The sequence below is a fragment of the Brachyhypopomus gauderio genome, chromosome 3, assembly GCF_052324685.1.
Source record: "Brachyhypopomus gauderio isolate BG-103 chromosome 3, BGAUD_0.2, whole genome shotgun sequence".
NCBI lineage: Eukaryota > Metazoa > Chordata > Actinopteri > Gymnotiformes > Hypopomidae > Brachyhypopomus > Brachyhypopomus gauderio.
Window position 1 is genome coordinate 20,277,544 of NC_135213.1, and position 22,383 is coordinate 20,299,926.

A 22,383-nucleotide genomic window follows, 5' to 3' on the forward strand; every position below is an offset into this window, starting at 1 on the left:
AACATACACTACATTGCCAAAAGTATTGTATGTTCAACTTCTATTTGTGAGGTCACATACTGATGTTGGACGAGAAGGCCTGGCTCTCGGTCTCTAATTCATCCTAAAGGTGTTTCTATCGGGTTGAGGTCAGGACTCTCTGCAGGCAAGTTAAGTCAAACAATCCCACACTATAATCCCCCCTAATATGAAGGCCACATGAAATTTGGATATCTGTATGTAAGTAGTGACTGACTCTGCAGAAAGTTGGTGACCTCTTCGCACTGTGCGCTTCAGCACCCGCTGACCCCGCTCCATCGATTCACGTGGCCTACCACTTCGTGGCTCAGTTGATGTTGTTCCCAAATACTTCCATTTTCTTTTAATACAGTTGACAGCTGACTCTGGAATATTTAGGAGCGAGGATATTTCACGACTGGATTTGTTGCACAGGTGGCATCCTATTACAGTTCCATGCTGGAATTGACTGAGCTCGAGAGGGACTCATTATCTCAGAAATATTTGTACAAACAGTCTGCATGCCTAAGTGCGTAATTTAATATAATATATATTTACAATATATATATATATATTATTATATGGCCATGGAAGTGATTGGAACACCTGATTCCGATCATTTGGATGGGTGAGCGAATACTTTTGGCAATATAGTGTAGTTCCTGAATAATATGATTGAAGTGCTCATAGTCCACACTAGGGGGCAACATTCTAATAAAAATAATTTCTATCTTAGGTAGGATTGTCTGTGCATAAACCAGTGACTGTATACGGTCTCTGGCATAAACCCTGTTAAATGTTCCGTTGCATCTGTATAAAATCAAACGCAACTTTTGAATAACAGCTTTTTAAAATAAATGTACCTGGGACGGATCTTGTGTTGTGTTCTCGTCGTTCTTTACATTTCTGATCAAATAGGTTACTAATTATTTTCTTTTTTGTTATTTGGGAAGCTCGTGTACCGTTATGTAGGTCAACCACTACAGTTCAATCAGTACTCGATTTGTATTCGTCTAACGATCTAAACTGCAGAGGTAAAAACCTTGGTATCAGTTTACAGACTACAAACATCAGCTTTGCGGGAAGAACTAGCACTCAGCATTGACGTTCTCTGGCTGAATCCGAAATGCCGTACTTAAACAGCAGGCACTAGATTTCAGTGCAGTGCGTTCTTTCAGGCGACTGGCAGTTTTCATAACCTCGGACATACTACCTGTTATCTCATATTGATTTGGCGTACTGAATAGGGAAGTATGGCATTTCGGACGGAACCTCTGTTTCAGCCAGACCATAGATAGTACAGCTGTTACCGTTACGTCTGTAAGAGTGGGACTATCATTTGCTAAGAGAGCGAGCGTATGTTGTTAATCCGATTGCCCTCGACGCCGCATAGGTGTCCACCCACTCATGACATCATCACCTATGGGCTGTCCCGCCGTTATTTCTGCTTAAATTGGCTGTTGCGACGATATAAACAAAATAAAATCAGTGCTGCCTACTCTTTTCGGGCTTTACAAAGACCTTCATCATACCGTTTAAGAAGGGCATATTCATAAGCTTCCGAACAACGAACTGGTTATGTCAGGCAGTGGGAAGAAGGAAAATGTCGTGCGTAAGAACGGAGCAGGGATGTCCGAACCCAAGTCGGACAATCCCCTCATCAATTTAGGTAAGAACCTCACCGTGCATTCGTGATGTGGCAAATAGTTTTCATTGGGATTTTGAATTATGAAATTAATGATAAATTAATTATTAATGTTCTTATGAAAGGCATTTCACTTTTAAACATTTACACGTATTTTAAACAATACAATCTCTGTAAATTGACATTAGAGCACATTTATTTTTACGACGCTGTAGTGGGTGAGCGCGCCTCCTATGTGTATTTTAACAGCTCTGCCTAGTATAAGGGTTGTTTCTGTCTTTGAGAAGTGCAAGTGTTGGGTAGTAAACACTGCCCTGTAAATACATTTACGAGTTAGAGCAGCAGACGAACTCTTTTTGGTCGGTTTCCTTTTCTTTTTCCACTAGTGGTTTTAAAAAGGTTGAAAATGCACTTAATCGATCCTTTATGGGAGAGTATGATTAACAGTTCCGTAAGAAACAATGCGGATGCTTGCAGAGTTTATTTTCTATACAGTTGATTTATGTAGTTAAATATAAAAGCTTTCATTTTAAATGAAAATTGTTTTCCTAAATCAAGCTTGCTTTTCACTGAGAGACCGAAGCTGTATCAAGGTATTGCCTCCACGCTGTTGGTTAAGAGTGCCTGAAAGCTGTCTGACAGACTTTCACTTCACAAATAGCATTTTTTTTCTGGACTTGCCACTGAAGGAAGGCTAGAGGACCCTCTTTAAATGCAATGGGAAAATGGGAAACAGACTGAACTTTAGTCAGTGTCTAAAATGTGGATCTCTTTAACCTAATGGCACATACACTCTGACCAGTACTCCAGATTTTTCCAATATGTCATCATTTCATATCAATCAGTAGTTAATGATTTGAACACCCATGTTTGTAATTTAGATACTGTAATACGTTTTATAGCTAGGCATTAATAAACTCTATTCTGTCTCTTCTAAAATAGGTTTTACAAGCATGTGGTCAGCAGCTAGACTTGAGATCAATTTAATTAAGGCCATTTGAGAAGGACAAGCAGTAAATACAGCTTTCTTGTGATCTGGAATCACCAGACACACAAGCGTTGATTGAAGACTTGTTTTTTTGTCCTGTGTAAAAGGTTCATCTTTTTATCTCTCATTCTCTTCAGAATGAGGGGAAAATATAAAAAAGTAGTATGTTGATGTAACCTATACCAAAAGAAAGCTGTGTAGGCCAATTTAATGATTGTATGAGCGTTTATTGATTTGACTTCGCCCATAACCCCACCTCCCCTCCCCCCACCGTCCCCTGTCCCCCAGGTGTCCAGGATGATGAGGACGTGAAGGCCATGCTGCAGGGCACAGCCATGTTGAAGGTGCGCTCCCCCCACTGGCAGAGACGCCGCACGCTGCAGCTCCTGGCCGACGGCGTGACGGTGCGCTGCGAGTCTTCCAAGAGCTTCAGCAAGCCCAAGTCCTGTGAGTAGTCATGATCCTAAAGCCCCCCAGGGCTGCCTTGGGCTGGGCATGGGATGTGATCTGTCTTAGGGAGTCACTGGAAGGGACTAATGCGTAAAATGTTTAAAATCTGTTGAGGTGGAGGCTGTTTTAAACTTACCTTAATGTGGGTACAGGAACAGGCCAGGGTCCATGTCTGCTGGCCACTGCCCTGGGCCACAGCCCTGTCACAGCCATGTCTGCTGGCCACAGCCCTGGGTGTTATTACAGGGCTGGTCTATTTGCGTCTCACATGGAGGGGTTCTTTCCCCGCCCTGTAAACTCCACTGAACACTCTAATTACAGACAATGATGTGGAGGGAAGATTGTGGCCTTCCGCTTACTGGTATGGCTTTCATGGTTTACATGAAGGTGATCATAACCCTGGTAGCAGTGCAGTCTGGATATAGAAACATTAGTCTTCAATTGCTTGTAGTCAAAGCAGCGATGCTCTTTAGCAATGTGGTAAAGAAGTGATGAACACAACGTTTGGTCATCCAGTGGCCTTTTTCTCAATAAAAGTGTGCACATGTGCCAAGTTTTTCATTTGACACTTTTGCCTGAGGTCATATTTTAATGGTAGTGTAGTATTATTCTGTATGCATGGGTCCTTGCTGGAAGCCTGCAGAGTGGGTACCCTCTGTCAGACTCAGGTCCTGAATGGGCACTTCTGACACAGCAACTCCTGTCAGTATATATCCGCATTTGGGCCACATTAAGTAAAGCTGTACAAACATCAGGTGATTTCCTGTGGTAAAAGCGATTCCTGGATCATGTGAGTTGGACAAACATGCCATCTTTTTCATTTTTGTATTCGTTCCATTTTTGCTATGGTGTCCTTCGCAAACAGTCGCATTAGAATGGCTGACATACAGGCACCATTTTATATCATCTACCAGCCAACTGAATTATTCATACTCTGCGGACGTGTGTGTGTTTGTCTGAATGACTTAAAAAGTTGAACAAATACAGAGGGTTTACACAGCTCATCCATCAGTGAGGAGTGAGTGTGAAACTAGTCATCCGCTATGAAGGAAAACAATGACTTCAGTGTATTGCAACGTCTTTGACTTCAGCCACTGTGTCCTGCTGTTCATTCGAGCAGCCTTTCCCTTTTCCAATGTTTGTTCTCTGAATACATTAGAGTAAGAATGTATCACTTCTCTGTTATGTTTACATGTTTGTCTGCCCCTGTATTTGCAGATTCACAAATATTTGCATGGTTCGAATGGTTGCATGGTTTACGCTCGTGGTGTTTTCAATCACTATTTTTATGCTAAAGACACAGATCTCTACCCCCCCTCTCATCCTTTCACCCTTCCCTCCCTGCCCCGCCCCTCTTTCCAACCTGCCCCGCCCCCCACCCACCCCACCCCGCTCTCCCTCAGTCTCGGTGATGGAGGTGGAGTGCGTCCGCGAGGGCTGCCAGTCGGAGACGCTGCGGCGGCTGGCCGGCTCCGTGCCCGAAGAACGCTGTATGACCATCGTGTTCAAAGGAGGCCGTAAGAGTCTGGACCTGCAGTGCAGCAGCCAGGAGGAGGCGCTGCGCTGGGCGCGTGGCCTCCACACGCTCCAGGAGCGCGTCAATAACATGAGCCAGTCGGAGAAACTCGACCAATATCCTTCCTGGGGACAAGATGGTGATTGGCTCATTATTCCCTGATGACGCGTTTTTGTTGGTTTGGTTGTCTCCATGCGACTGTCTGCATTGTCTTCCAGTAAAGCAAGAGCTAGCCTCGTTCGCATGATTTAGTCAGCATTGCCCATTCGGTTGTTTAAGCGATGACTCAGGCCCTGTGGATTAACCCTTGACTCCTCCCACTTGGATCCATGCCTACCTAAAGCAGGCGGATTTGAACCGTGATGGAAAGATGACGTATGATGAAGTGCAGACTCTCCTTCAGATGATCAACATAGATCTCAATGAGCAGTACGCCTCCAGCCTGTTCAAGGTACCAATATTGTAGCTAACTCTTTCTGTTTTAAAGAAGCCATTTTGACCATGCAACAATCCTGACATTAATCCAGTATTAAAGTGTAACAGCATGGGTAGAGCATTATAGAATTATAGTGTACAGAATCATAGTATTATAGAGTATTAGTGTATTAGTATTAGAGTATCATAGAGTATTTGCATTGCCATAGACTGCGTTTGTGTCTGTGCGGTGTGCATGCATTTGTGTGCATGTCTGTGTGTTACAGAAGTGTGACCAGTCAGCAGACGGCCGCCTAGACCATAACGAGATCGAACTGTTTTGCCGTGAGCTGCTGCGTCGGCCTGAGCTGGACGCCGTCTTCCAGCAGTACTCCTCTAACGGCCGCGTGTTGTCCACCGTGGACCTGCGGGACTTCCTAAAGGACCAGGGAGAAGACAGCACACTGGTGCATGCCCAGAGTCTCATCCTCAACTACGAGCTCAATGAGTGGGGTATGAGCACGATACCTATTCTGTTCCACTGTGGGGAAAGTGGTGGCCCCTGTTGAAAATGCTCCTCATTAAAAAGTTATTTTTATATAAAAAGTATTTTTTATATAAAAAGTAATTCTACAGTTCCCCCCCATTAAAAAGTTGTTAGTAATTTTTTCCCACAGTTTGCTTGTGAAGGACTTCATATTGAACTGACAACACCTGCATTAACTTGGTCGTAGCACACAAGTACACACCTATGCACATACTGACCCACACACCACTGTGTACTGCTATGCCACTTCAAAACCAGGGATTGATTGTGTATGATTGAGCATGTGCTCACGTGTGTGTCTGTATGCATGCATGTATCTTTCACGTGCCTTTAGCTGACTAACTTCCTCAGGGCTCCTGCTGGCTCAGTCTATAAAAATTGGCTCAAGTCCTAAAACCCAATATGCCTTCATTTAGTATTATTACATCTACTCACGACAAGCACTGATAGTTTTTGCTGTCCATATGTGTGTTGTAGACAGATTTAATCTGGGTTAATGTATGTGTTGTGGCCAGCGCAGCTCGGAACAACCAGCTCATGACGGCCAACGGCTTCACCGTGTACATGCTGTCGAAGGAGAACGACGTGTTTGACCCGGAGCACGGCAGGGTCTGTCAGGACATGAGCCGGCCACTCAGCCACTACTTCATCTCCTCCTCCCATAACACGTACCTTACCAAAGACCAGGTCATGAGCAAGAGCAGCACGCACCCCTACATCAGGTAGAACGGCTACGGGTGCACACACACGCCGGCTTGTTTTGCGTACGTACGTGTCCAATCGCGTGTGTGTGTGTGTGTGCACGCTTCGGTGTGCGTGTGTGCATGTGTGTGTGTGTGTTGTGCAGAGCACTTAGCAACGGCTGCCGCTGTGTTGAGCTGGACTGCTGGGATGGCGATAAAGAGCCTGTGATTTGCCATGGCCACACCCTCACGTCCAAAGTGCCTTTCAGAGAGGTGGTGGAGACCATCGCTGAATACGCCTTTAAGGTGGGGGCAGTGCACATAAGGTGGAGTTTGGCTTCCCTCCTCTGCTCTGTGTGCTGCTTTTGTTCTTCCTGAACCTTCCCCTACCACCTTTCCTCTTCTTTACTAGGGAGCATAGATCTTACACAGCAGTTCAAGCTTTGCATTTGAGTGTGATCACTGTTGTCATTGGGGTGTTGTTGCGGTGGGCTTGTCTGGGTGTGATCTGTGGGTCCTGTCCCTGTACTCTGCAGGCCTCTCCCTATCCTCTGATTCTGTCCCTGGAGAACCACTGCTCACTGGAGCAGCAGGCTGTCATGGCCCAGCAGATGCGCGCCATTCTTGGAGACAAACTGCTCACAAAGCCCCTCACCGACCAGCACTATGAGAGTCTTCCCTCTCCAGAGGTACGGATGAGAAAATGGCAGGCCGTTTTTATTTATTTTGTTGTTTTACTTGTGCAAAGTTGAAAGTGCTTCTTTTTATTCCGCACTGTGATAGCCACGCCCCTCCCCCAAACGCCCCGCCCACCTACCTTTGTAATGGCAGGACTGTGAACATCGTCTGCTGTAGCACTTGGAGTGCAGCCAAAGCACTAGCAGAATGGAAATGAGAGGATATTTGAGAAACCCTGACAAAACAGTGACTTTGGCCCAGCAGCGTTTCAAAGCCTAATGAGTCGAGTCCAGATCTGACAGACGGTTCCACCCCGCTTGCTAATGCACTTTGTTAATCCTGTTCAGGAAAAAAAAAAACATTCAGCAGCTCAGGAAATAGTCAAATGGAGTCTTCTGGATTATGGTGTGTGTATGAGAGAGAGAGAGAGAGAGAGAGAGAGAGAGAGAGAGAGAGAGAGAGAGAGAGAGAGAGAGAGCGTGAGCGTGTGCGTGTGTGTGTGTGTGTGTGTGTGTGTGTGTGTGTGTGTGGAGGGCTGGGTGTGCGTGAGGGTGTGTGAGACGCATACATTCTGACAGACAATATGAAGTGCATGTCGATATCGGTCCTATTTCCAGTCTAATTGCTAGTGATTTGTGTGAAAAGAAGCGTACCACTGATTACCTACAATATATTGATCAGGCTCAGTGAAAGCAGGCATAAGCTTGTATGTGTAAAGTGTTGCGGTTTTGAACATGAGGTGTACGCTACTGTGTGATATGTGTAAAGTTATCTGTCTTAAAATGTAAATACAGTGTTTAGTGTTATCAGTCTAGCAGTCCCGCAGCCGTCTGTCAGGCAGTACTGTTTAAAGTACGTCTCCCTAAGAACGTCACGTGATAGTTCCTTCGTGGGAGAAGGCCGGCTTGTGCAGTGCAGTAGCATCACCCTGGTGTTTGTGTCTCAGGAGCTGCGAGGGAAGATCCTGGTGAAGGGGAAGAAGGAACATGTAGAGCAGGAGAGCTGCAGCTCCTCCGAGTCCAGCTGCTCCGAGGACGAGTCCAGGAGCGAGTCCAGGGCAGAGGGCGGCCCCAAGGCCAGGAAAGACAGCAAGAAGGCGAGTTGGTTTCATCTCTCTCTCGTTGTCCCTGCACACACCTGCTTCTAGTGTAAATTCGCCAGCTTGGAGCTTGTGTGTGTGTGTGATTTTGTGTGTGTGATTGTGTGTGTGTGCGGGTGCTGGTGGGTGTGTGTATGTGGAGGCTGGAGTACGTGTGTGTGCAGTCATGCTGTGGCTACAACCTGCTCTTGTGACGCATTTTGTTCATGTTTTTTTGAATTTGTGCAACCTGCTTAAGTCATGTGTGTCCTGCGTGTGCGTGTATGCATGTGTGTCCTGGGTGTGTGTGTGCCCTGGTGTGTATTGCCATTTGTGTCGCTGACGCCCCGACTCCAGTGTGCGTGCGCCTCTCCTGCCAAGGTGTCCAAGCTGAGCCCTGAGCTCTCGGACCTGGTGGTCTACACCCGCACCGTTCCCTTCAGGGGCTTCGACCAGGCGGCCAAGCGGCCCCCCAACGAGATGTCCTCCTTCTCCGAGAGCGAGGCTCTCAAACATATAAAAAACTCAGGTACCCAGCAAGCATGTGCTGCTTCCTGTCTGTATGTGTTATTTTCTACGGAGCCCGGGAGGGGACATAGGTAAAAAAAAAAATTAAATTCATTCATTGGCAAACCCTACTGGCCTAAGCGCATACATTGCAGATACAAGGAGAGAGGCAGTAACAGTTCCCTGAAACTGTATATACTTTGATTGTTTAGATTTATGCCACAATGAACAGAGATACATTTATTAGGTCTTATTTGCTTATGCGTCATGAAGATATTGTAGCTTCCCTTGCACAGCGGGGAATCACAATCAGTAAACGGCATCTGAGGCGAATTCTAAGCCTTTTAATGAACATTTATGACGAATTTTAATGTTGCTTTGTGTTTCAGGTTTGAAAAGTACTTTAAAATGCTTTAAATTGTAACTACTTCATTCCACAACAAATATCTATCTGACTGAACAGTTCTCTTGTATTACGTTAACAAATACGAGCCTCTTGTAATTTCAGGACGAAACATGAGAGAACGTGAAGACGTTAAGATTGGGCGTTTTGAAAATAAACCACCATTAAATAATGTGATTAAAAGCGAATTATTTTGAATCATTTACAGTATATGTATAAATATTTAACTTAATTAAGTTTAACGTGCTGGGAAATATTGAACTGGACCTTGAAAGTGACGTACAAGTCCTTGAATTCCACCTTATAAAGGTGTATGAACCCTGCAAACATGACTTTGTTCATTGCGCTGAGGCGCGGCGCGCGCGAAGTTACAAAATTCGAGAGGTGCACGACCTTGCGAATCGACAGCGCGCGAGGCCCTCGCGCATGGGCGGAGCCACAGCGCGCGGACCCAGGGTGGCCGCAGGACCTTAAAAAGTCTTAAATGGTATTAAATTTTATTTTTGTCAAATAAGGCCTTGAAAAGTCTTATTTTTGTCTTAAATTTTCAACCAAAATGTCTTAAATTTGCAGAGCTAAATTTAGGGAGGAATGATTCCGTTCTGTGTTGAACCTCGGGGGCGGAAATCGGTAGCCATGCAGTGCACAACCTTCGCAATATTGCTCGCAAGTATTCCGTAGTTGTTGGACTGGCGGGATGTGTGTACGTTAACGTCTGTTCGGAGAGATGGGGAAATGCAAATTTAGCCAGAAATGGTTGGAAGACCCGATATATTCTTGGTGGCTCAGAGCTGTCACAGATACCAGCGAGGCTCGTTAGCAGCAGCCTGCAATATTAACGTTTTGCCCTGCTGCTGGCGTAGCCTGGTTTATACTTTCGCGAGTGACCGTGACCGACTCCGCACACCTCGCTCGAACCTCCGCGAATGGTGGAGACGTTTATACTTTCTGCGTGCAGTGTTGTCCGAAACGATATGTGGTAGTACAAAGAAACACCCCTCAAAAACAGGGGAAGGAACATTTACCTGACGAATTTTAATGTTGCTTTGTGTTTCAGGTTTGAAAAGTGCTGGAATTTAGGCTAAAGTACTTGAAAATGCTTGATATTGTAACTACTTTGTTTCACAACAAATATCTGTCTAACTGAACAGTTCTCTTGTATTACGTTAACAAATACGAGCGTCTTGTAATTCCAGGATGAAACATGAGAGAACGTGAAGACGTTAATATTGGGTGTTTTGAAAATAAACAACCATTAAATAATGTGATAAAAAAGCGAATTATTTCAAGTATATCCAACCCTCTGCTCGTGCTGACAGCCACCTCACTCAGCCACATTCACATCACGGTGATGGTGTCAATTTCTACATATCAGACACTTCAGCATCCCCGAGCGTGTTTCCCATGTCTCCATAACTTTCAAAAACAGAATAACTGCACATCAATTAACACATTAACAGTAATGTTAATAACTAGTCTTCACAGATTACCCAGCATCCTCTTTGATGAGGGCAGGGCCGCATACCTTGCACCGTCACAATATGTATAAATATTTAATTTAATTAAATTTAACGTGCTGGGAAATATAGAAATGGACCTTGAAAGTGACGTACAAGTGTTTTAATTCCACCTTGTAAAAGTGTGTGAACACTGCAAACATGACTTGTTTCATTGCGCTGAAGCGCGGTGCTCGCGAAGTTACAAAATTCGAAAGCTGCACGACCTCGCGAATCGACAGCGCGCGAGGCCACCGCGATTACGTAATTTTCTCCGCGCGGACCCTCGCATTTTAGGTTTTCAAGCAGCTAGATTAAATAATGTAAATAATCAGTTGGTGTTTGTGCTTTATTTTAACATGTATGATCTTCAGAGTTGGTCTTAATTTTATTTGGAAAAGGGTATTAAAAAGTCTTAAAATGTCTTAATTTTCACTTGGTCAAACCTGTAGACACCCTGGGACCCTCGCGCCGCTCGCGATGCGTCAAGTATAAACCAGGCTTAAGAGTCAGTGATCTCTACCAATGACTATATGCCATTAAGTCTTCCAGAACCTTGAAGCTGGTCAACAAAGTCAATAACTTCCTCTATGTTAGCATATCGTCGTCGGTATCTGCAATGTATACACTTAAGCCAGTAGTGTTTGCACAGGAATGAATGCAAATGTGAGAAGGAATTGTTAATCGTGTGAACGAATTAATAAATCGTGATCACGAGTTTAATAAATACGTGCGCACGATTAAAACAAAACGTGCGCACGAATTGTTAATCGTGTGAACGAATTAATAAATCGTGAGCACGAATTACAGAAAACATGCACTCGAATGGTAAAACGTTCCCTCGTTTAAATTTTTTTTTTTACCCATATCCCCTCCTGGGCTCCGTACTTTTCCTCTCAGTGCACTATAGAAATGTGTAATGGCGTTCTGAAACAACGTAGTTCTGCACCGTGTCTTGTGATGGTGCTCATGTATTCATGGCTGGTGGTTTATTAAGACTTTGTCTCCCTTGTTACCAAATAACACAAGCGATCTCATTCCATGTCTTTCCATTTGCAGGAAAGTTCTTTGTGCGGGCCAACAGCCAGCAGCTCAGCCGGATCTACCCGTCTGGCCAGCGCCTGCAGTCCTCCAACTACAACCCTCAGGACATGTGGAACGCCGGCTGCCAGATCGGTACACCTCTGCACATCCAGACTCAAAAAGTCCCATAACATATCTGCATAGCATGTCCTTCTTGAGGGCAACCACATATGTCTCACTGTCTCCCGCAGTGGCCCTGAACTTCCAGACCCTAGGTGAGCAGATGGATCTGAACCAGGGCCGTTTCCTACCCAACGGCCGCTGTGGATACGTGCTGAAACCCAGCTTCCTGAGTCGGCCCGACTCCGAGTTCAATCCTGAGAATACAGGCGGGGGTCCGGGACATGAGCCCACCCTCCTCGCTATTAAGGTAAGTAGACGCCTGACCTTGGTCGCAATTATCTCGCCGTATGCTTCGTGCGGAGCCGAGAGGCTTCTTCCCAGGGGAGATCGAACGACCTTGGTGAACGAGAGCTGCTTTTCTGAGGTCTATGGTGTCCGTTGTTTTTTTCAAATGGGTCCATTATGGAAGGGCGCTAACATTAACCCTAGTCTGCCATCAACACACTCACAGATGCTTTTACCCAGTCGTCAGCACTATACTCGGCCTTGTTCGCCAAGGTTAGGCATTCCTTGTCTGAGTGCGAACAGCTGAGACATCACCATGGCAAAACAAAAACATAATGATATTACATCATATTTAGAACGTGAACCAAAAGAAGTCTGTTTGACTGGTAATTGTGAATTAGACATTTGAAACATTAGCTTATCTCATTAAAGAAAACAGTTCTGCTCTCATATTTCTGAATAAACAGCTACTCCAAAAAAAAGAAGAATCATAGCCTCTGGAATTTCATGTGTAGATACCGGGATCCACCCACTTCTTTCACACAATTATATCTGGACACAGAAGAGATATTTTGAACTCTGGTCTGGTCACCTTTTCTTATTCAGCCTTACTTTCATTGTTTGAATGAACTATCATCGTATGATGAAGGGCTTTAACGAAACGTTTGTCAACCTTTTCTGCCAAACACCTCCGTGGTCATTCTGCTTGTCAGCCTTTCTCACATTGTGTACCGTGTGTGTCAGATCATCTCTGCCCAGCAGCTGCCTAAACCAGACACTGAGAAGCTCAACTCCATTGTGGACCCTCTAGTGTGGGTGGAGACTCATGGGACCCCCGTCGACAATAACAAGAAAAAGACACATCGCGTTGACAACAATGGTATACGCCACCATCAACTTACAGGCACCCAAAAAGTGTCTAGTGGATGCTGTCAGAATGATTATGTAATGCTTATATTCCTGGAGTCCATTCAAAGGCCTGGTGAGAGTTTGTGTATGTGTGAGTTGTGCCCTGTGTGATATGCTGGACAGGTTTTAACCCCAGGTGGGACTGCACCTTCAAGTTTCTCCTTCATGTGCCTGAGCTGGTCCTAGTGCGCTTTGTGGTGGAGGACCACGACTACACCACCCGGAACGAGTTCCTGGGCCAGTTCACGCTGCCTTTCCCCAGCATGCGCTCAGGTTTGCATCTCTTCCTCTTCCTCTTCCTCTTCCTCAACACTGATGCTGCACTTTGCAGGATGCGCTCACCACACGTGGGATCTCTGCCCCACAGGTTACAGGCACGTGCGGCTGCTCGGGGAGGACGGCTCCAGCCTCTCTCCCGCCAGCCTCTTCATTCACGTCAAGGTCACGCCTAATTACGGTAGCCCCAGGCACCCCGTCTCGCCCAAAGCCTAGATGAACCCAGCAGAGCCAGACACCGCGGTGCCCTCGGACTGCACGCCGGGTTACGATTCCTGCCGAACATTTTACTGGAATCCTTGCATATCCTTACATTTGTTTCAGTGAACGTGATTGTGTGCAGATCAGCCACAGAGACCAAAAATAACAGGGGAGCGTTTTCGTATATAGGTAATATAGGATGTCAGTTTGTCTAGGAAACCTCAGGTCCCCGCATGACCAAAGGGATATACGTGCATTTATGAAGGAACTTAAAACAGGTGAAAATATTTATGATATATTAATGTAGAAATTATGAATGAAGATATTAGGGATATTTTATCTTTTAGCATAATGTAGCATGTTTGAACTGTAGCTTATGTCGTATATCTTAATAAAGACGATATGTCAAATGTTATCTTAATAACTTTTACTATGCAGCTGAAAACTGACATTGGTGCTGTCTTTAAGACAAATGCACGGCTGAGTTAGAATGTGGAGCTGGAATGCAATTGGAAATGCAGGGACCCTGTGGCTTCCCAGTCTGTGTCTTCCCTGGTGGACAGGGAGACACAACATTGTGAATTGCATATAACAGGACCGAATCAACACATTTCCCTTTTAGCAAACATCAGGGTAGGCTGGTGCTCACGGGTGGCCGTGAGTTAGAACAGATTTGGGTTGCAAAAATAATCTTAAATGTGATTACAGGTTATTATAAAAAGAAATGGTGTGTAATTATACACAGCATTGCACTTTCAGGCCTGGTACAAGCTAAGCTTAAAGGTCCTGAATGTCCTTTGCCTTGAAATGAAGTATTTTGAAGCAATATGTAAATATTGTTAAAGTTTCAAAACACACTGTTCACTGCCCTAGTCCATACATTTCACAGATGAAATATAATCTGCATGCACTGCCTGTTTTCAAATCAGTTTCTCTGACATCACAAGAACAAAATAATTTACATATCTGCATATTCAGCAGTTTAGACCTACCCACTTGCATTGCAGTTTTCAGATGTGTTTCACAGGCACAATACAAGACAGTCAATCACATCAGAGCTCATCTCTGGCTTAAAGGTGCTGCTGTAACAGTCATGGCCTATTTATTTTTGAGGGATAAGAAGAGATTGTAAAATCATTGTGTAAAAATGAATTATGACTGATGTTTTTGGAAGAGCCACATAAACATTGCAAGTATACCATAAAAGTGTAGCACCCTTTAGGTAATTATGGAAATGTAAGAGAGAGAGGGGGTGTGTTGATTTGTGGATGGGAGGGTGGTGATCTGCTTATTGTTTTGTCATTTTTTAATTATTATTTCTGACTTATTTTGAATATTTATAAAAGTTACTGCTAGGTGAAGTGTATGTTTCTAAGTATACCAAAGCTGATCTGATGTAGGCATTTTACAACACTGAAACATGAGATCTTTCACAGGTTTTTAACCAGTTTGCATTTTTGATTCACTAGAGTTTGAGAACCACAGGGAAGCTGTATAGCTGTATAAGCTAGTAGCTGGATGCAGATCTGTATAAAATACCTTTTATTATTGAGCTTTGATCATTTCACATCCCTCAAAAACGTCCTGTTAATATCCAAGCAAGCCTGAGTGAGTCATTTCATTGCCAGACCCGAAAGAAAAATACTGGGTCTTGAACCGAAACTCTATCGTTAGTAGTATTTAAGGAGTCTTCAAAATGGCAGATCTGAAGGAGGCATAACTTTGCATCGAGTTTGTAGAGTGTATGTTGGTATCATACTGCTAATAGCTCCTGTAGTATCGCTGTAGTATGCTTTCAGAAATGCAGAAAAACCCTATGTTAAACATGGCAGGTCCAGCTCTGGGTCTCTTAAACACACACTTCCTCCAGGGTTGCCATACTTTTCCATATTAATTGTATAGGTGATACTTTGTTTTAAAAAAAACAAACAGAAACTGTTCTGTGTAGTAGATACGTGTAGTATGTTTTTAATTACAGATGTTTTTCAGATTTACATATAATATAGTGTCCTTTGTCTGTTTATAGAACGGTTTATATAATTCTCCTTAGATTTACCTCTAACAGCACCTTAAAAGTTCATAATTTGGTACTGGTAAAACCATACAGTAGGTTTGTATGTACATGCCCATGCTTTAATGACTTCTCATGGATGTATTAGATGTGTTAGACAAAAAACGAACTTTTTTTTTCTTTGGCTGATTGGTTGTTTCTCAGTGTCTCAAAAATATCTTTAACATTGCTAAATGTTACAAGGCATATTTAAATATACTATTTAAGAAGTTAGACAATGAGCTGTCCATCTCCAGTTAGCCTTATTCTCATTTAAAATGGTCACCACACGTCAGCTTGTTATATGATACAAATATGTCTGTCCCACAGCCTGTCCAATATATACTGTAAGACTTTTGTGTATCGAAGGACCATGTATTGTTTCTCTTCATACATGCTAATAAACATGCTTTTGATTATATGGAGTTCGCAGAGTGTCTCTGAATGTGTGAATTCTGCATCTGTTGGTGAGGTGTCATAGGTCAGTAATATATTGTGACTGTTGCCAGCTATTATGGATACAGCAGGGCCCTCTGTGGTTGTTTGGAACTGTTTGTATGACTAGATCTGCAGTGTCCTCACAGTTAATGGAACTAACAACATTAATGTTATAATTAATTATTATTACTGCAGTGTCCGTGTGCCAGGTATTTATGGCAGATTTTCATGAGCTGGTATGTGTTCATTTATTTATTGTGACTTAAAGAATGGAACCTCAAGGTCCAACGTTAAATTTGTGGCTGAACAGTATATCTGGAGGGCAGGGCAGGAATATGTGGGAGCTGTGGGCGGCCCCACCTCCACCCCTGCTGGAGCGTGAGATAAGGTCCACCTCCACCCACACATACAGCAACAGTCACAGCAAGGAGGCCACAGAGCAAGTGCTCCAATGCCCGAAAACACAGAAATGGCGGGGCCTACAAGCCCGTAAGTGTTTCTTCTCTGATATCTCACCGCTGTACCCATCCCTAGTGTTTTGTGGCTTGAACCAGTGTCTTGTGTCTCTCCTTCAGTGAGAAGAATTCTGAGGGCAAAAAGGCTGGGAAAAAGACAAAGAGCCCCAAGAAGACCAAAAGCCAAGCACAGGCAAAAGAGGGACCAAGAGACCTCTTCGAAATGGTGCGTGCTTTTGTTTGTGTGTTACCGGGCTGACATTATGGTAGGATGTGCAGTACGTATTGTCTGTACATGCTGTGTTTATCAGTCACTGGGTTATCATACTGTACACTTGGCTGCTGCACATTTGGTGTTACCTTAACTAACCTCATCCGATGGTTATAGTATATTGAGTTTTTTAATATATTGATTTTTTTTCTGATATTTCAGATATAAGCTGCAAATATATTTAGCATCCATGGTGCTGATCTGTTTTTTTCTTTACTGATTTTGATTTTTTCTTTACTGATTACCTTGATCCCTTGCTTCCTGCCCCCTGCTCCCTCTGCCTATTCCCTAGCTGGACTCTCTGCCTGAAGAGAAGCAGCAGGAGATCCAGAGAGCCCTGCACCTCTTCTCTCTGGGCCAGGGCCCGCCCAAAAACCTGCAGGACGCCCGCCGACACAACTTCCGCTTCTGGAACACCCAGCCCGTCCCCAAGTTTGGTACTGACCTAATGACAGTGTGGTAGAAGTGGTCCAGTGTGAAAGCTTTGTGCGTTAAATGTCACAGCAGTGTTCACAGCAGTCCCAGGATGGCATGAAATACTCTTTAGACATGATGATACACTCGTTTCCTGACATTTAAACATTTGCCAAATTGTGATCACTGAAATGCACAGTTCTCATTAACATTGTGCACATTTCTGGCCCTAGGCTGTGAAACATTTGTGGCCCCTTAAAATAATTTCATATGCACAGTATAAAAAGAATGTCAGCATAACGAATATGCCAGCATGAAGCAATAAAACAGTCTGTTTACACTAATTCTGAACAACACAAAAACAAACAAATAAATAAATAACATAGGCAATCTGAACTGGAGTTTAATCTGAAGTAGATGTTAATTTGAAATGGATGCCCATGAGTGCAAAAAGTGACTACATGGTTAATTGAGATGTTTAATGCTTTATCTCATTAGTTCATGCTTGTTTCTCTTGTTGCGGTTTTAAGTTGGCTGCCTACACTCTTTTCCTAATTTCCTAAGAGGTTCCGCCATTTAATAAATGTTGCTAGGTCTAAAGTTGAACCTAATAGTAAACCAACTTGATATTTTATGACACATCTCACAAGATGGCGTGAACAGGGGTGAAGTAAATGTCAAAAATGGTTATTCATACTTCTTTGGAGGATTTTTATTTTCTATGTGAGGGCTCCTGTACTAGGAGGCCATAGATTACAGCTTATGTGGTCTATACAGTCTATGTGTATTTAGCCTGAATAGTTAATCAAGCCATAACTGTGTCATGAAAGCTTTGCCAAATTTTCTTCCTTCTTTTAAGATGAGGAGGTGACGTCCCATGGACCCATACAGGACGAGAAGCAGAGCATTCGAGAGGAGTGTTATTCCCTCCCACAAGGATTCTGCTGGGACACGCTGGACTTAGGAAACACAGAGCAGGTGAGCTATAGACCTCAAACTTCTACAGAACAGGTAAGCTGTAAACCCTAGAGTGCAACAGAACAGGTTATAGACCGTCGAGTATTACAGAACATGTAACCTGTAGACCTTCAACTTCTACAGAACAGGTAAGCTATAAACCTTCCACTATTAGCAAAGAGGTCAGCTATAGACCTACCACTACTACTTTCTTAACTACAGCTTGCTATATTGAGCACTGACCCCCACTAAGGTCCAAAAATATTGTAATAGATCATAGCTATAAATGGGGTGCAGCCATTTGAATCCACAGTTTCTGTTGCACATTTTATGGGAGGGTCTTTACTCTCCTGTGTCTGTGTGACTAGCTGGGGGAGCTGTGTACGTTGCTGAATGAAAATTACACGGAAGAGGATGACAACACGCTACGTTTCCACTACTCGCCCCAGTTCCTGCTATGGTGAGTGATGCCAGTGTGGTGTCAGTGTTACAAGATCAGAGTGGTTCCATATCCTCCTTTTATCATCTCGTCCCCACACCTGATTTCTGTTGCTTTGTTTCTCGTTCCAGGGCCCTGTGCCCACCGGGCTGGCAGTCTGAGTGGCACTGTGGTGTGCGCGTCAGCTCCAACCGGAAGCTTGTGGGTTTCATCAGTGCTGTCCCCATCACCGTGCAGATATACAGCGTGTAAGTACCGTCGTCATCCTTGGTGACTGCACTGGCTAGAGTCGGTAGACTCGAGTAATGCGGACAGCGTTTTCTTTTTCCACAACACGGCAGCGAGAGGAAGATGGTGGAGGTGAACTTCCTATGTGTCCATAAGAAGCTTCGCTCCAAGCGAATGGCACCTGTCCTCATCCGCGAGATGGCCCGGCGGGTCCAGCGCCATGGTCTGACGCAGGCCGTCTATGGCACAAGCGCCATGCTGCCCACCCCTGTAGCGAACAGCAGGTATATTCAGAATGTAAACCACCCCCCAGTTTACAGCCCAACACACCCACAGCTTTGTAGGGTTGGCTTGATATGATAGGGCCTTGTAGACTTAATTATTCAGAGCTCCATTCAAGCTAAACTGACTGTCGCCTCTCTCTCTCTCTCTCTCTCTCTCTCCCTCTCTCTCTCTCTCTCTCTCTCTCTCTCTCTCTCTGTTTATCTCTGTCTGGGTGGTAACAGGTACTGGCACCGATCCCTGAACCCACGCAAGCTTATTGAGCTGAATTTCTCCTCGCTGAGCCGAAACATGACCCTGCAACGTGCACTCAAGCTGAATCGGCTGCCAACGGTCAGTAAATATGTCGCCCTCTTCTGGCCAGTCTGTGTAACTATTTTTCGAGAAACATTGTAATCACTCTGGGTTTCCTCCCTTTTCTTTATCAACACCTTATGACAAGTTCCTGTTAGTTCATGACATCATCCTGTTTCCTTTTGACAGATGACGAAAACAGGCGGCCTGCGTCTCATGGCCCAGGATGATGTCCCCAGAGTGCAGACTCTGTTGAGTGAGTATCTCAGAGGGTTCCACCTGTTCCCCATCCTGAACCAGGAGGAGGTTCAACACTGGCTCTTGCCCCAGGATGGAGTCATTGACACCTACGTGGTAGAGGTCAGTTCACTTATGTCACAAAAGTGACCAAAAAAATATAAATGTTTTAACACAAAGGCGTATTTCACTTCCTTTCTCACTTCTCTGAGAACTCTCACTCTCACTTTTTGGGTCAAATTTGTGTCAGAAACAAGATGTCAAAGCTCCTCAGGTGTTTTATACACACACACACACACACACACACACACAGCGTTAAACCACATCCCATTACAGCACGGACGACTAAGCATAACTGTGGGAGACCCTCCATCCTCCCTCCACCCTCCCTCCGCAGCATTAATCCCGCCTCTCATCGACATCTGCTTCATATTTCTCCTGTTGTCGCAGGGACCAGATGGCGTCATAACCGATGTGGTGAGTTTCTACACCATGTCCTCCACTGTGCTGAATCATCTCGTGCATCGAAGCCTTAAGGCAGCATACGCCCTGTACACGGTTGCCACGGCCACCCCGGTGCAGCAGCTGATGGAGGATGTCCTCGTCATATCTAAAGCCGTGAGTCTGCAAATGGCAGTGCATGTGATTAAAAAAATAAATAAAATACCTCTTCCACATGGGAGCATAAGGTCAAGAGTTTATCTAAAAAAGAAATGAGAGCACACCATCAACCGTACCACCTCTCCCTCCTTCTCAGAGAGGATTCGATGTGTTCATTGCTCTGGATGTCATGGGGAACGAGGCGTTCCTGGAGCCTCTGAGGTTCACAGAAGGGGACAGCCATGTGCACTACTATCTTTACAACTGGAGGTGCCCCAGCATCACTGCAGACAAGGTGACCAAACTGCTACGTGCACGGTAGCTCGACTTCCCATGTGCTTTGTACCCACAAGGTAGGACGGAAATTTAGGGAGCCCAAATGAAAATGTTTCTCTGCTACAGGTTGGCATGGTGCTGAAGTGAGAGGGACCCACCTGCGACACATCAGAGAAGTCGCCACTGCTCTTCCAAACATGTATGTCGATCAGCTGGATTGATATTCAAATGCACGCAAACCACTCAATCCCCCCCCCCCCCCCCCCCCCCCCAGGCAAAACAATCAACATTCCATGGTCTGAATGTATTATATATTGTAAAGCATTATGGTTTTGATGTGATGTAATTCAGTGAAGGAAATTTAGTGGCTGCACCTGGGTTCAATCAAAAGGCATATATTAGTTCATCTGTTTAACCTTTTAAAATACACTGTGAGTGATTGATTTATCGTAACCTTCTATGTAACTACTACATTTTAATGTGAGGCAAGGAGAAACTAAATAGAAAACGACTCTCACCGTCTTCACTAGTTGTGGGTGTTGAGGGTACTTTGTATGTCGAGACATATATTCTCTTGTAACCTATGATCATATGAAAATGAATAAAGAAGACCAATTTTAATTTTGCCATCGGGGTATTATTGGCAGCAATTACTCATTATTAAGCAATTCTTTGTCTCAGTCGCTTTCAAGTAGATACACATATAATTCCACATTAATATCATGCCACATAAACTGTTGCCTCTCTCTGTATGTATATGCCAACATCCTGGGTTCTGCTTTGATCGGACCTGAATGACATTCATGAAGATCCACTTGACTCTTCGACAGTACAAAAGTAAAGGGCTTACTTTGAAATAATTCAGCCACTTCTTATGATCATACACTGACTTGGTCATATAAATCTTCTTGAGGATGGCCTGGTATTCCAGGGCAATTTTCACCATTTCTCTGTTGCGGAGATCTTTGTTCATGCTGCACAAACTAAATTCAATTGATTTAGGTGAAAAACCACTACTAGTTTGCATTTAACTTTATACAGATATGAAAATAAGTGAGTCCCAAGATATAAATTTCATGCAATTAAGCAACTATACTGAAGACTGGTTGTGGCTAGTAATATACTACAACAATGGAGCCCTTATAGTACCCAGAAGAGTTGAATCTGTTATGTCCAATCCAGTCATGAATGTATTTTATTCAGTGTGAACTCTGCGTTTAGAGAATGGACTGAGTGACCTGGGTTTGGGCTGGTACTTATTCCAGTTGTCCAGACCTCCTTTGGCCATTGTGTGGGCGATCTTTGAGACCAGCTGCCTGTTGTCTCTCTCGAGCTCCATCAGATGCTCCTGCTCCACCTGAAGCACAGGTTTTTCCAGGTGGGGGGGAATTGGCTGTGTTTCATTTCCCTTGCTTACCTGAATTTTTTTTCATCTTCAAGTGGCAGTGAAGGTATGTTCTAGGTGCTTTATTATCCACCATTGGTTTGACTGCCAGAGGGACCACAAGTATAAATTTCAGTCATTTGTTACACACAGTGATGCCGGTAACGTGTTACTTAGTAACGCGTTACTGTAGTCGGACTACTTTTTTCAGTAACGAGTAGTCTAACGCAACTACTATTTAAAAACTAGTAGTCAGATTAAAGTTACTTATCTAAAACATCGTGCGTTACTATTTCTGCATTTCGGGGGAACGTAGGTTATATTTATTCATTCTTATTTTTTGGCTACACGTTTCTTACGCGGTTACGTCATCTCTGCTCTGCGGCGCCAAAGTCAGATGGAAGGAGAGGTTCGCCTTTAGCAGCTGGAAATACAGGCATTATTTTGATTTTATTTCGGCTAAGGAAGACAACATTAAGGTCCGTTGTACACTCTGTGCTGGCAACAGAGTGCTGTCTACTTTCAAAAACACAACGTCAAACCTGAAAAAAAAACCGGGGCTTGGCGGCGAACGTAAATTGTTACCGGGCGGGGTGTAAAATTGACTAAATTCAGTATTATATCGCGATCGATCGATCGCCGGTGGTTGGCGCCAGATCGAACTAGTAACTCATTGAATCATAGATGTGGATCAGAGGTAAATAAACTAGATTTTTTTTCGGCGTGAGATATCGGAAGTGTGGCGTGTAAGCGTGTGAAGACAGTCAAATGCGTGTGTCTCAATGCGTGAGAGATGGCAACCCTGTAAGTGGGCGGAGTTGAACAGAAAGACTGTCTTA

At 44.2% G+C, this 22,383-nt stretch overlaps 3 protein-coding genes across 3 annotated transcripts in view; all 3 read left to right on the top strand.

The window, feature by feature from the left end:
- The first annotated feature begins 1,281 nt into the window (after positions 1 to 1,281).
- plcd3b (phospholipase C, delta 3b) lies at positions 1,282 to 15,684 on the top strand. The gene is made up of 15 exons (XM_077000180.1): positions 1,282 to 1,666; positions 2,919 to 3,077; positions 4,484 to 4,712; positions 4,918 to 5,047; positions 5,298 to 5,523; positions 6,078 to 6,279; positions 6,405 to 6,546; positions 6,777 to 6,929; positions 7,865 to 8,014; positions 8,354 to 8,525; positions 11,462 to 11,578; positions 11,677 to 11,855; positions 12,578 to 12,713; positions 12,866 to 13,015; positions 13,110 to 15,684. Exons 1-15 carry the CDS (start codon positions 1,576 to 1,578, stop codon positions 13,232 to 13,234), a joined length of 2,361 nt encoding a protein of 786 aa, XP_076856295.1. The 5' UTR covers positions 1,282 to 1,575; the 3' UTR covers positions 13,235 to 15,684.
- Positions 15,685 to 16,114: 430 nt separating this feature from the next.
- Positions 16,115 to 20,785, top strand: nmt1b (N-myristoyltransferase 1b). Its single transcript, XM_077000181.1, has 12 exons — positions 16,115 to 16,196; positions 16,283 to 16,388; positions 16,726 to 16,870; positions 17,707 to 17,825; positions 18,173 to 18,264; positions 18,375 to 18,491; positions 18,585 to 18,755; positions 18,978 to 19,086; positions 19,237 to 19,407; positions 19,735 to 19,902; positions 20,042 to 20,179; positions 20,287 to 20,785. Exons 1-12 carry the CDS (start codon positions 16,159 to 16,161, stop codon positions 20,305 to 20,307), a joined length of 1,395 nt encoding a protein of 464 aa, XP_076856296.1. The 5' UTR covers positions 16,115 to 16,158; the 3' UTR covers positions 20,308 to 20,785.
- The window catches only part of svild (supervillin d), a 36,235-nt gene continuing 34,138 nt past the window's right edge, over positions 20,287 to 22,383 (top strand). The window contains exon 1 of the mRNA XM_077000175.1: positions 20,287 to 20,359. The gene's annotated coding sequence lies outside the window, so the exon portion shown is untranslated. The remainder of the gene's footprint in view (positions 20,360 to 22,383) is intronic.